Source organism: Mytilus edulis, chromosome 7 (assembly GCF_963676685.1).
Source record: "Mytilus edulis chromosome 7, xbMytEdul2.2, whole genome shotgun sequence".
Lineage (NCBI taxonomy): Eukaryota > Metazoa > Mollusca > Bivalvia > Mytilida > Mytilidae > Mytilus > Mytilus edulis.
In genome coordinates, this window is record NC_092350.1 from 13,381,274 (window position 1) to 13,395,264 (window position 13,991).

Genomic DNA, 13,991 nt, shown 5'->3' on the forward strand with positions numbered 1-13,991 from the left:
GACCGTGGTGGCGTACAAAATGTATATATGTTTCTTTGTTTTACAGAGTTGTTTTATATTTCATTTCATCTTTAAACGTCTTCCTCTTTCAACTGATAAAAGTAATCCTTGTAAACAATCTAATTCGGCACCAAAAAAACCTGACGAACCCGAAAACAATTGATTCCATTTCAAATTACCATTCCATTTTAAAATGTAACTCTCTTACTTATAACATTCACGTCGTCTGAAAATGTGAATATTGTTGAAACACAAGATTTTATTGTTATTTCGTGAAAACATGGACGCGTTGTTTGCCTATTCCCCTGTAGAGTTGTTTCCAATTTGTAGTTAAATATGGATATCTTTTTTTACCATACACTCTATCAGCATTAAAATGGAGATACTCATGATTATAATCATACTGCACACCTATAGTTAATGAGCCTCCAGGTTTGGTTACACACCAGGCTCGTGCTACAGCAATAATGTCACCCCAGGGATTCAAAGCGTCCCCATATCTCCCTAATCCAGAATGTTCTAAAGAACTAAAGGAAACAATGGCATCAAATGTTCCTAAAGTATTGTTAAGATAACGCATACGAAATACAAACGGGACCATAGTTTTCACTTTCGGATGCTCAGATATGATACTGCCATACTCCAATGTCACAACTTCACGTGCTCCTGCTTCAAGTACGCATGCCTCGACCCATGGAAATTCTGAACCTATAACTAGAACCCTACCATCTTTAACCCCTGGTGCATGTTTTAATCCATCTCTAAGAGCATTTGTTTCTTCTTCACCGTAATTTCCCTTTAGTTTCCCTTCTTTAGCTTGAATGATCAAGTCTTCGATAGCGTTCACTGTCCACACAGGACTTGATGCTTTTTTACCTAAATATTGACTGTTTAAGTGCCAGTACCTCACTGGAATACGATTATTCATTGAATATTCATTCATAAGTTCTATTGGAATTGTTGCCGGGGCTAGAGGTAGTCCGTGGCCCCGGTCTACATATTCATTCTTTAAGATTGCATTACAATCTATTGGTGCAAGTATATGATCAAAATACGGTCCTGGTAGTCCTTTCCTTGATGTATTACATAGCTGTCCACAGGCTTGAAGAACTGAGTTCAATTCATAGGACAAATTATACTTTCCAGGTGCAGGCATTGTAAAAGAATGTATTGCCATGTTTACTTGGTCCATCACTGTCGTTATAATATTTCCGTGTTTCACACTCCATAAGACAAGGAAGCCTATAAATAACATAGAACCAACGAAAAGTCTCTTTTTGGTGATCATGCCTCTTCTTTATAGTCTGTAAAAAATAAAGGGTAGAAATACATAACACGTCGAATTGTTCGGTGCATCTACTCTTAAAGTTGATTTTTTTTTATTTAGAATTGTTTTTTAAGTTGTTACAATTTTAACATATGCATGGGTAGTAACGGTGTTATATCGAGAAGTGTTCAGTCCAGTGATATTGTCATTGTTTTGGTTCATTTTCACATGGTTTTATTCAGTGTTTTGAACAAAATCTTTAAATGTATCTTTTTTAAATAGCATACCAACTAAAGAAAATCCAGGTTTTTGGGGCTTTAATTAGTAAGCAAAAACTAATAGAGAGAAAGAGCCAAACAAAAAATGAACAAAAAAATAAGTTCTGCAAAAAAACGAACAAACATTGTTGGTTGAATCCTTATTGGGTTATTGCACTTTTAAAATTAGTTTTGGTTATTTCTTCCATACCGTTTTATATGATTCACTGATTGTTTTTTACGCCACTTACAGCACTTTTGGCTATTTCGTCGCGACCAGTTTTTATTAGTGAAGGATGCTGGAGAGATTTATCGATGTTTGGCAGGAAAGTTGCCATTATAGTCAATTAAGTTTAGAGTCCAACGCACCTGCTACATGAGGGGCTTGAACAGCGGATTTAGGGGGAGACCCAGGGGACTGGTTATATAGGGAATCACTGAAGCGTGACGAAAGCGGGCCCCCCTCTTTGGCAGTTAGTGGGCCCCCACTTATGAACTGACATCTTCAGTGTTAAAAGGCTTATAATACGTATGCCACTCGGCAAAAAGACCTCTTACTGCTTGATAGAGAAAATCTGTAATCGTCAAACAAGATCTACTGAGTCAATATGGCCGAAATCGTCAGCTTAACTGCCATTTAGATATTAGTAAACATGAAAATATTTATAACTTTTAAGTCTCTAATTTGTTTACTCAAGCACTTCTCTATTAAGATGTTTTTAAAGTTTTTGTGGAAGTTATAAATGAAGCAAAATGGTTAGGATTTAACCACCGGCACGTGTCTCAGATTTTTTTTCCCCTTTTATTGTATTAAGGTATATAGGGGGGGGGGGATCTGAGACAAGTGCCTGTGGATTTAACGGGAGAAAAGTATATCTTTTGATACTATTCACAGTCTATAGACACCTCCACCTCCCCACACATCAACTTAAGGACGCAAAAATGTTATGCCAAGGTACAAGTAATTCGACTTAAAGACAACCAAGGCCATTTATTATCAAAATACTGATGACTGCATGTTTTGGTGATAGTCACATGTTCTTATCTCTGAAAAAAAACATATCTCTATACCTGAAAGTTAGGGCTATATTTTGTGTTTGAGACATTTTCTTCAGCATGTGTAACACATATTTTCGGTATGCATGATGTGTTACTGATATATATATATGTTACAGTGAATTTGTATAATCAGTGATTATGTAGAATCCCAGATTTTTCTGGGATTATGTGGAATCACTAAATTCATTAGTGATTATACAGATTCCCTGAAAATTTCCAGTGATTTCACATAATCACTGATAGTTTTAATTAGTATTCTACAAATTCCCTAATATGATTTCAGTGATTATCAATAATTAAAAGCTCCAAAGATGATGAAACAAATTAACATAGACAAATTATCATTTTTTTCTTATTCCTTGGAAGTTTAAGTAAACATGCAGTTTTCATTCCTGATCTACTATTTGATTCTTAAGTGATGAGTTTTTTCCTTTATATTTTATCCAAGTGTTGGACCTCATTATGCTACTAACAAATAAGCTCGGCACAGGCACAGGTGTTGCTTGGGTTGAAGAAAACGTATGCTCAAAAGTTAATGCAAATTGCAGAGGAAAAACAACATATTTCTCAAACCAATTCCACAATTGGTTCCAGGAAAGGGAGATCCTTACCATATAGCAATGGACTCCTGCTCGGATCTTTAATACAAGAAATCAGTTTGAGGTTGCTGATTTCCCTTCATTGGTACCTTCAGATGTTTGTGCTAAAAACTCTATTTCTCTGAGACGCGCCGTAAAATGTGATTGGATATGGAGGACAAGGTTTTTTAAATGTTGATATTGTGGTAAAAACAAATATGAATTTAATAGATATAGATATAGGAAGATGTGGTGTGAGTGCCAATGAGACAACTCTCCATACAAATAACAATTTAAAAAGTAAACCATTATAGGTTAAAGTACGGCCTTCAACACGGAGCCTTAGCTCACACCGAACAACAAGCTATAAAGGGCCCCAAAATTACTAGTGTAAAACCATTCAAACGGGAAAACCAACGGTCTAATCTATATAAACAAAACGAGAAACGAGAAACACGTATATATTACATAAACAAACGACAACTACTGTACATCAGATTCCTGACTTAGGACAGGTGCAAACATTTGCAGCGGGATTAAACGTTTTAATGGATCCAAACCTTCTCCCTTTTTCTGAAACAATAGCATAACATCACAACAAAGAAAAACATACGATAAAATATCAATTGGCAGACTTAACTCAATCAAAAAACGTATGATTAAACAATGAACGAATAAATTTGATCTGCGATATCTGAATACTAATGCACAGTTAATTAAATATTAGAGACAAACATTCATGACCAAAAAGCTAACAAACAAATTCAAAAACAGGACATGACTGAGAAATATTTAACCAATCAATGTTCACTTTAGAAAAAAAACCGGTTTTTTTATAATCTTGAAGTTTATACAAATGTTGTAAGAATAAGTGAAGATATTACAAATAATCAAAGCTGGTGTACAGACAAGATCCGTATAAATAAAAAATGACAAAAAAGCATTATAAACAGTATCAACAGGTCGAATTAACAAGAAAATACGATTTGAGAGTACTCGCAGTTACTGACAGCTAGTTAAAAGCCAAAACCAATTAATAATAAAAAATCATGCATCAGAGACTAAAATCGACTAAAACACATCACAGGGATTTAGTATTTTAACGTCATTAATAGTCAAAGAAGACATGACTTGTGCAATGCCAAAAATTAATGTATCGACAGGTAGTAGTATAGTGAAGAGCGACTTCTATAGAAATAAAAGTTAACGTGTCTGTGTCTCTATACATCTCGCCTCAAAAGATAATGAAATTTAGTTATGTTTTAATTTGCTAGTGACAATATCAATATTAGTGCCAATGTGAACTATATTCAGAGATCTTATTACAATATCGGTACGATAACCCTTACTTATAAGTTTGTTTAAAGGTTCGATGAGTTTACAAGGATCACATAGTGATTTCCTCGCTTTAAGTACAATATTACCATAAAATTTAGGATGTGAAATACCATTTTTAATAAGCTTTCTACAGGTATAGCCAAATTTACTAATCAAATCTTTGTATCTATGAAATAATTTAGTAAAAGTTTTAAGTAATATGTAAAAAAAAACAGGACAAATGTGTAATAGTCGATGCCATCCAAATCTAGTTTGTAAATAAAATGTTTATTTTTAAAATATTGTGCATAAAATTGACATTTATCAAAAAGATTGTACGCGTAAAAATAGTTTTGATGACAATTTCAGTTTAATTCATATCTCAACCTAAAAACAATTGCTAAAACAATACGATAAAAAGAATAATTATTATGCCATTTAATCATGTTAATATTTTAATACTAACTTCATCAACCCGCCCTTGTGGGCTCGCTTGATATTATTAATAATGATACAGTAAATATCAAAAAGGGCTCGCTTGATATTATTGCTGATAAAGTCAGTATTAAAAACAAAACAACAATTATTCAATATATATTTTGCTTATCATTTAATTATATTGTGCTTATCATTTAATTATGCCATTTAATCATGTTAATATTTTAATACTAACTTCATCAACCCGCCCTTGTGGGCTCGCTTGATATTATTAATACTGATACAGTAAATATCAAAAAGGGCTCGCTTGATATTATTGCTGATAAAGTCAGTATTAAAAACAAAACATCAATTATTCAATATATATTTTGCTTATCATTTAATTATATTGTGTTTATCATTTCAATATTTTTGTGTCTTTTATATTTTATGCCTAACGTTATACAATATTAAGGGTATTAGTTTGATATGAGCCAGTCCATGCGAAAAGGTACACAAACGAAAATTTTACGAAATTCTAAAAAGTGTGCATAATTATTGGTAGTAGACTTGTGATTTATAAAACACATTTACTTTTCCTCATATCCTTAAGCTGTGAGCTACACGCACTTGCAAGTGTTGAGACCCCCCTTTAGTTTTATCAAGATTTTTAATGACTTATTTCATATATTTCAATCATTTTCAAAGTACAGTTTAAATGGCTTGATTTGCCAATTGATAATGTTAACCCCGGTAGCAGTGGGGATAAGGCTCTCGCTAACGATGCAGATATCAATGCAATCAGACCGGGCAACGGTACGAGTCCCGTGCAACGACGGTTGATTTATATAAATAGACAATAACTGTTTAGTGTCTTTAAATATCAGCTGTATTTGTACGAAGCTAGGAAACAAGGTGTATGCGAGCTTTTAGCGAGCTATTACACCTGTTTCGAGCCGAGTACAAATATAGCTGATATTAAAAGACACTAAACAGCTATTGTCTTTATCCTGCAATTAATTCCCTAAATTATTTGTGTTTTGAAAGACACAAAAACACATGTTTTGCATTTATTTACGATTTGAAATCCCTTGTGGCCCGTGTAGTAATACGATACAGTAATCACACATTCAGATAAATAAGGGTTCGCTAAAAAGAATCTCGAATGGTCAACCATAATACATCGGTCAATGTGAATAATTATCTATTTTAAAAATAACAACTAATTTCAAAAGTAAAAACAAATAACAAAACACTGTCCAATTTGAAACAGGAGTGTTCGAGTTGTCCTACGCTTCAGACTCGACATTCACTAAACATGCATGCTGAAATTGACATGGTTGTGTTTGTTTCACAATCATACACATCCAAGTTTTGAAATCGAAAGTTGTCATCGTAGAAAAGACTCCTATTCATGTGTGTATGATGTCAGAAAAATGGTGTGATTCTTATTTGCTCTAAAGAAATGTTTGAAAACAAGCAAAACGTGTAAAAGTAATCGTTAATTCGCAATTAATACGTCATTGGAATGCCATTGCAATACACATTCTGAGGTCACGCAGGTTCATACAATACTCAGGCCGTGTTCACACCAAATTCCATGTACAGTAAACTTGTTTACAATTAGTTTAATGAACTGGACATTGGTTTCACATTAAATTTGTTCACATCTTTACACCTTGTTTAATTACCTGTACATAAGATTTGTTCACATTTGTAAACTCTATGTGTCGGTTATTGTATAGAAAGGTATATAATATGAAACTTAGAGCGAGGGGCTTGCATAGAAAGGTATATAATATGAAACTTAGAGCGAGGGGCTTGCATAGAAAGGTATATAATATGAAACTTAGAGCGAGGGGCTTGCATAGAAAGGTATATAATATGAAACTTAGAGCGAGGGGCTTGCCCCCGAGCTCTAAATTTCATATTATATACCTTTCTATACAATATCCAATTTAGCACATATTTACAACTTGAATAATCCTGTAATTAGTGTAATTTTCATGTTTTGGCTGACTAGATGTAGCTCATTAACGTAGTTTTGTAAATCTACTCACTAATATCTTTGTAAAAATGGGATTTCAAAAGACCCTTGACTTTAGAATGAAAAGAAGCTAGGTAGCTGCTGGTGTAAGTATGTTTATTGATATAAAGCGATGTTTTACTATACATGTACTTGTTTACATGGTAAGATGACAAAATAAATTGAACAAGAGCAGACAATTCTTAAATTGCAGTGAAAGCTTTAACTTCTTGAAAACATTTTTTAAATTCACGTAAAAACTAAAACTATATTGAAAATGCTTTTGAATGAGTACAAACAGTTGAATCCCCCTCCAAATTGAGAATGGAAATGGGGAATGTGCCAAAGAGACAACAACCCGACCATAGAAAAAAACAACAGCAGAAGGTCACCAACAGGTCTTCAATGTAGCGAGAAATTCCCGCACCCGGAGGCGTCCTTCAGCTGGCCCCTAAACAAATATATACTAGTTCAGTGATAATGAACGCCATACTAATTTCCAAATTGTACACAAGAAACTAAAATTAAAATAATACAAGACTAACAAAGGCCAGAGGCTCCTGACTTGGGACAGGCGCAAAAATGCGGCGGGGTTAAACATGTTTGTGAGATCTCAACCCCCCCCCCCCCCCTATACCTCTAGCCAATGTAGAAAAGTAAACGCATAACAATACGTACATTAAAATTCAGTTCAAGAGAAGTCCGAGTCTGATGTCAGAAGATGTAACCAAAGAAATTAATGGGAACGTAATTTTGTTTAGTTTACGTGTGAGTTACACTTACACAACACCGAGTTTAGGTCAATGTGAACACGGCCTCAGTCCGGCAGTGGGCGGAGCTCTAAAGCGATATCTGTATAGTATACAGATACTGCATAGCGATATCTGTTGGGCTGTATCTGTATAGTAGAACACCCAATTGCAGGATAATATTAAATAACTTAACTTAACTTCGGTTGATTTATATAATATTAAATAACTTAACTTAACTTAATTTAACTTACAATTTCTAAAACACAAGAGGTCATAGTTTTTGTATTTTCCCTCATGTTTTAATATTGTCTTTCTTTCCTTAAACCGGTAAAACTAAAGAAAATTATTGACTTTTGTCTCTCTAGTGTCGTAAAATTTTAAGTTTCTGGTCGGTATAGCATTAGTCCGGGGAACAAATGATTTTACACTTGCTCAAATACCAAAACATTCAGATATTTCTACGTCTTTTGCTGTTTTAATTGACAAATTCGGGATAGAACTGACAATCTTATGAATGTTTACATTAATGTAATATATATATATATTTTAAATAATATAAAAAAAACATACAGGAACAAATTTATCGTCAAATTTTAGAAAGACACCTTATTATCACTAAACAAACAACCCAATAATTAACAAAAATAAAAAATTTAAAAAGTTGGATAAATGGGAAGACACCGTTATATATTTTAGTATCATTTCAGTTATTCTGTATAATCCCTGACGTTTTTTCTAGTGATTATACATAATCCCTGAAAATTGTAGTGATTATATATAATCCCTAAACTAACCAGTGATTATACATAATCCCTGAAAATTTTAGGGATTCTACATAATCCCTGATTATACAAATTCACTGTAACATATATATAACTCGTCCAAACATCAGCTCAACCATGTTAGATCATTAAATTTCCTTTCCGTCTGAACCAGTGACAACTCTACAACAGATTTATCCATCGGATCACAAGCAGTGATGGTGATACAAGGCTCACAATACATTTTGTATATACAAGTATTCTAAACATCAGCCCAACAATGTTAGGTCTGTAAATTTGCTTTCGCAAATGTGTGTTCTTCCCTCTCCGAGATTCGAACTCATGCTACTGAAATATCGTGTCACCAAATCGCCTTGCACTATATCCGACGCGCTAGACCAGTCGACTACCTACGCTTCACAAATAACAAAGCTTTCGGTGGCCGCATGTTACCTTTCCTCGTCGGTTTTAATCTAGCGTCGTAGTACACTACATGTACATAATAAATAAGGCATGAAGATGATATTGTCACAGATCAGCCGAATTATAACAATTCCATCTTCATTTTTATATATAGTGTTTTCTTACTATGTGTCGTTACACCACTTAATCTCAATCCTTACCTTAAGATATAAGTGTGTACTACTCTGAGAAAATGCTATTGACTAAAGTACAAATTATTCATAATCAATATTATTGTATAGCAATATAATATTTCCCACAGAAAGTAACCAAAAGTTAGAGTGCAAAAAATTCCAATATTGCACTAGTGCAATAAATCTTCAAATTCATGACGTCATCAACGTCCAAATCTTAGTATAAACCTTTTTTTTTAGTTGCAAATATTATATTGCTATACAATAAAAGGGTTCATGCATGAATATTGGGGAATATTGTCCCTGGTAGAACATATTTTGCACTCGCAAGCTCGTGCAATATAAAATTCTACTCGGGACAATATTCCCCAATATTCATGTAATAACCCTATATTATACATATATGGATATAGGAAGATGTGGTGTGAGTGCCAATGAGACAACTCTCCATACAAATAACAATTTAAAAAGTAAACCATTATAGGTTAAAGTACGGCCTTCAACATGGAGCCTTAGCTCACACCGAACAACAAGCTATAAAGGGCCCCAAAATTACTAGTGTAAAACCATTCAAACGGGAAAACCAACGGTCTAATCTATATAAACAAAACGAGAAACGAGAAACACGTATATATTACATAAACAAACGACAACTACTGTACATCAGATTCCTGACTTAGGACAGGTGCAAACATTTGCAGCGGGATTAAACGTTTTAATGGATCCAAACCTTCTCCCTTTTTCTGAAACAATTAATAAACTTTTATTTGTCTCATTTGTATCTATCAAGCTAGTATTTCAATCCGTATAGTTTCCCAAAGTAATTTAGGCAGAGTTGTGCCCTCGGAGTTTTTGTCATGTTGGCCTTCATTAACTTGTACTTCAAATCTATCTCCAATAGTTTCCAAATAAAAAAAACAAAAACTTCTAAAACTGGGAGAAAAGGGATATTTAAGTGGCAATAAAAGAGATTGGCATATTTTATGAAATTATCAAGATAGAAAGATCGTGTTGTGCTAGTCATCTTCTTTCCTACAATATTTGAGATGTTTGCAGCGACCATTTGATTAAGTTTCGGGGTTTGGTGATGAAATATTCTTTTCATCCTGTTACTTTGTCGTATTTATTTTTAGATTTTGTTTCGGACTACACAAATAATGCTTACACACGTACTTCAAGACTCAGAGACTGTTTTTAGTTAGTTGGTTCACAGTTATTGATTTGTTATGGTTTTTGCAGGAGGCCTTTAAAAAGTAAATACAAGCACAAAGGAAACATAAAAGTTTTGTCCTATGAACTTCGTACAATAAACATTTAAATCTGTTTGATCTTGTAGTTTTTTTAAATAAACCATATTGGCTATTTCATACTTGTATGCAGTACGCCATATTTCTGTTCAAATAAGAACTATTGACTTAGCACTCGAACTAAAAACTGCACTGAATTCAGTCAAATTAAGATTACATTTTGATTTATCTTATAAAATATGGGAAAGATAAGTTTGTACAAAAAACAAATTTTAGGAAATGTTGTGTTCATATATATAAATGTGAAATGTTTTGTAACTATGTGTCTCATAAGCCAACTTATATACTATCCGTCTGTCCCAAGTCAGTGGTTGTTTGTTGATGTCTTACATATTTGTTTTTTGTTCATTTTTGTACATTGTTGTCTGCTCTGTGGTCGGGTTGTTGTCTCTTTGGCATATTCCCCATTTCCATTCTCAATTTTATAAATTAGGCGGTTAGTTTTCTCGTTTGAATTGTTTTACATTTGTCATTTTGGTGCATTTTATAGCTGACTGACTACTAGTATACGATGTGTGCTTTTCTCATTATTGAAGGCCGTACGGTGACATATGGGTTTTAATTTTATGTGCCATTTTGTCTCTTATGGAGAGTTGTTTCATTAGCAATCATACCGCATCTTCTTTTTTATAATCAATGGCTGGGTCTTGATTGTTTTAATGTATATTTTTAGTATGCCATTGTATAATTTACAACCAGTATGTGACACAAAAATACAATAAAAATTATTACTATATAATACTATAATAGGGTGAATACATTGGTGGTATACATGTCTGTTTGGTTGACTTCAGACTCATAGGGTGAAGACATTGGTGGTATACATGTCTGTTTGGTTGACTTCAGACTCATAGGGTGAAGACATTGGTGGTATACATGTCTGTTTGGTTGACTTCAGACTCATAGGGTGAAGACATTGGTGGTATACATGTCTGTTTGGTGGACTTCAGACTCATAGGGTGAAGACATTGGTGGTATATACATGTCTGTTTGGTGGACTTCAAAGACATTAAACTAAGAGTACTAGATATTGGAATGGTAATAAACTGTATCTTCATTTAACACATCATTCATAACATGTCTTGAAGTATAAAGCAAAGTGTGTGTACATGTCAAAGACAATTGTTGTAAATTTATTAAAACTTTAGAATCCCTTAAAAAAAACTGATATTGTTAATGAATAACGAGGATGAGAATGTTTTATCAGAATAATGCATGTTTGTTAAAAGTATAAAAAGAAAATGGGATTGACAAATCACATCTAGCCTCCTTTGATTTGTGATTATATCTGAAAGATATAAAATTCACACACACACCCCGCGTCTTAATTCTTTACTTAAACCTTATGACTTTCCATTAGTGAGTTGCAGAGCATCGTCCCTTGATAAATCTTGCCCAAGTGATAATGACAAACCTCCCTTTCTGTTGAACATTATAGTCATGAGGAAAAACACTATTGGTGCTAAGCATAATACCACTCGTAGCTGATTATAAACAGCCACCCCTTGATGACCCTCTGCATTGTGGTGATGTACAGTTCTAACCTGATCAAAATGGTCATCCATATTATGCTCGTATATAGATAGGAGTATAACGAAATCAGAGAACTACATTTTTAGATCTATAGGTAAAGTTCCTCACTGTTGTGCATTGGTCATACATAATAAATAAATTAATAATGATTGAATAGCCTTTATAAAATTTAGAGTCGGCTTAGTATACAAATAAGGACATCACATCAGCTATTTTAGCAGACAAGTACGGAGAACTATACTACTGAATATGGAACTATTATAAATATGTTACAGTAGTTTCAGGTTACTTGTTTTTATTATTTCCTTTAAATATTTTCAATCATAGACAATTTTTTTCAATTTGACCTCACTTTACATTGTTTTAATATCTTGTATCGCTATTGTGTGTTTTCGTTGAAAACTTTTATTTTCGCATGTTTTATAACTTTTATTCATACTCACGTGTACTTTAATTTGTATGTATCTTGTGACTAAGTTTGTCTGACAATTGTCCATGATTGGTAAAGAAAAATGTCTCATGTCTTATATCTCTATTTTTAATAATTTGTTCTTTTTCTTCATTTTTATATATGTCAATTATATATCATTATATAGTACTTTATTCTTTTAATTTTTTGATTTTTCTTTTAGTTTATTGTTACTTCACTAGAAATTCGTTCATAAGTAATGATGAAAATTAAAACTGATATTAAAAGACATCGTACATGTAATGGTATGGTCACATGTCCCCTACCCCCACTAATACTTTATTTGATAAAGGCGTATGCTATTTTCTTCAACGACAACATCATTTAACAATTCAAGGTTGTCAGACCAAAATAATTGTATTTACCCCATAAAATATACTGTTTTTACAAACAAGCATGTGCAACTTTAACTGTTTAGATGCCTGGCGCCTGGCGGTACCGCATAGACTATACCAAAACAATTACTAGTATGCATTTTTGGTTTCTAAATTATCATTTTTCTAAATAATTTTGAACACAGCAGACGATTGTTAAAATTGTTATTTTGACACTGTACATTCAGTTAGACTACATACAAATCACCTTTTGTTATTAGTTCCCTTTTGTCCAAGTCACTCGATACAATACAATACAAAGGTTACCTCTGGGTAACTTCTCAAAGAACTAACTCAACTTTGTATTTTTAACACCTTCAAAGACATTCTATACTTGAGTGGATTGGGTGGGGAGGGAATATAAGTGTGTGTTGGGGGGGGGGGGGGGGGGGGATGACCATCAAACTCCAAAAAAATTCTAAAACACAAAATGAATTTTACTTTTATCTAACATGGTCAGTTGCGGAACCAGGTAGTTGAAAAATTGGGGGTTTCGGGGCCAACCTTTACAATGTTTGGAGTGGGACATGTTAAAACTTTGTGGAAAAAAAAACATATACGTAGCTCCATAAATGGGAGCACAGTGCCCCCTCTTTGTCCTCCATTGATAGTGCTGTCGGACCTTCAAACTGTTCCTAGTTGCACATGTTTGTTATCTGCACTTATTGTAAATTTTGTGGTGTAAATAATAGGTTTTGTTCAATGGTTATGATGCACATCAATAAAAGGAATGCATATACATATTGTTTTACTTACATGAGCAATAGCCGGGCTAGGGTTAGTATACTGTCTCCCATACATGAAAATAATGAAAATAATGAATGGCACATCCCATGTGCCTACCTCGGATATAAAAATTTACGACTCGTGTCTTCAACATTAACGCCATTTTTGATTATGTTACTTGGTCGATTGGCTAATTATAATAAACTAATAATAACATTGAATAATTCTATATACTTACTTTCATCAGGTAGATTTAACAATAGACATAAACATGCTTCCTCGGGTGTAACTGTTTGGAATCATGATTAAACGGGTGTTACCTGAATCGATGTTGTCACACATGACAAATTATTTTGCAAATTAAAACCACTACTAATTCTACGGTCATTTAATAATGCATAGTGGGACACGCTGATCATATTTTTACTGTGAACGGCACTATTTTCTATTGTTTCCTTAAATGTTCGGGGTTTATATTTATGACATTTACCTTTCGAAAGACAATCTTCTTTAGAACATTTCCTTCTCTAAATCGTGATTCATACGAGTAAA

General features: G+C 33.3%; 1 protein-coding gene across 2 annotated transcripts; it reads right to left on the reverse strand.

Moving 5' to 3' along the window:
- Positions 1-239: 239 nt before the first annotated feature.
- LOC139530010 (uncharacterized) lies at positions 240-13,838 on the reverse strand. Of its 2 annotated transcripts, none has more exons than XM_071326033.1 (2): positions 13,678-13,838; positions 240-1,304 (listed from the first exon to the last, which is right to left on the reverse strand). In XM_071326033.1, exon 2 carries the CDS (start codon positions 1,286-1,288, stop codon positions 266-268), a length of 1,023 nt encoding a protein of 340 aa, XP_071182134.1. In that variant the 5' UTR covers positions 1,289-1,304; positions 13,678-13,838; the 3' UTR covers positions 240-265. The 2 variants fall into 2 exon arrangements, with proteins under 2 accessions (XP_071182134.1, XP_071182135.1); XM_071326034.1 differs by lacking the exon at positions 13,678-13,838 and adding an exon at positions 13,470-13,619.
- Positions 13,839-13,991: the final 153 nt, after the last annotated feature.

Excerpts from the sequence above, each read along its gene's own strand:
- LOC139530010 (XM_071326033.1), bottom strand. The coding sequence starts at position 1,288 with ATGATCACCAAAAAGAGACTTTTCGTTGGTTCTATGTTATTTATAGGC.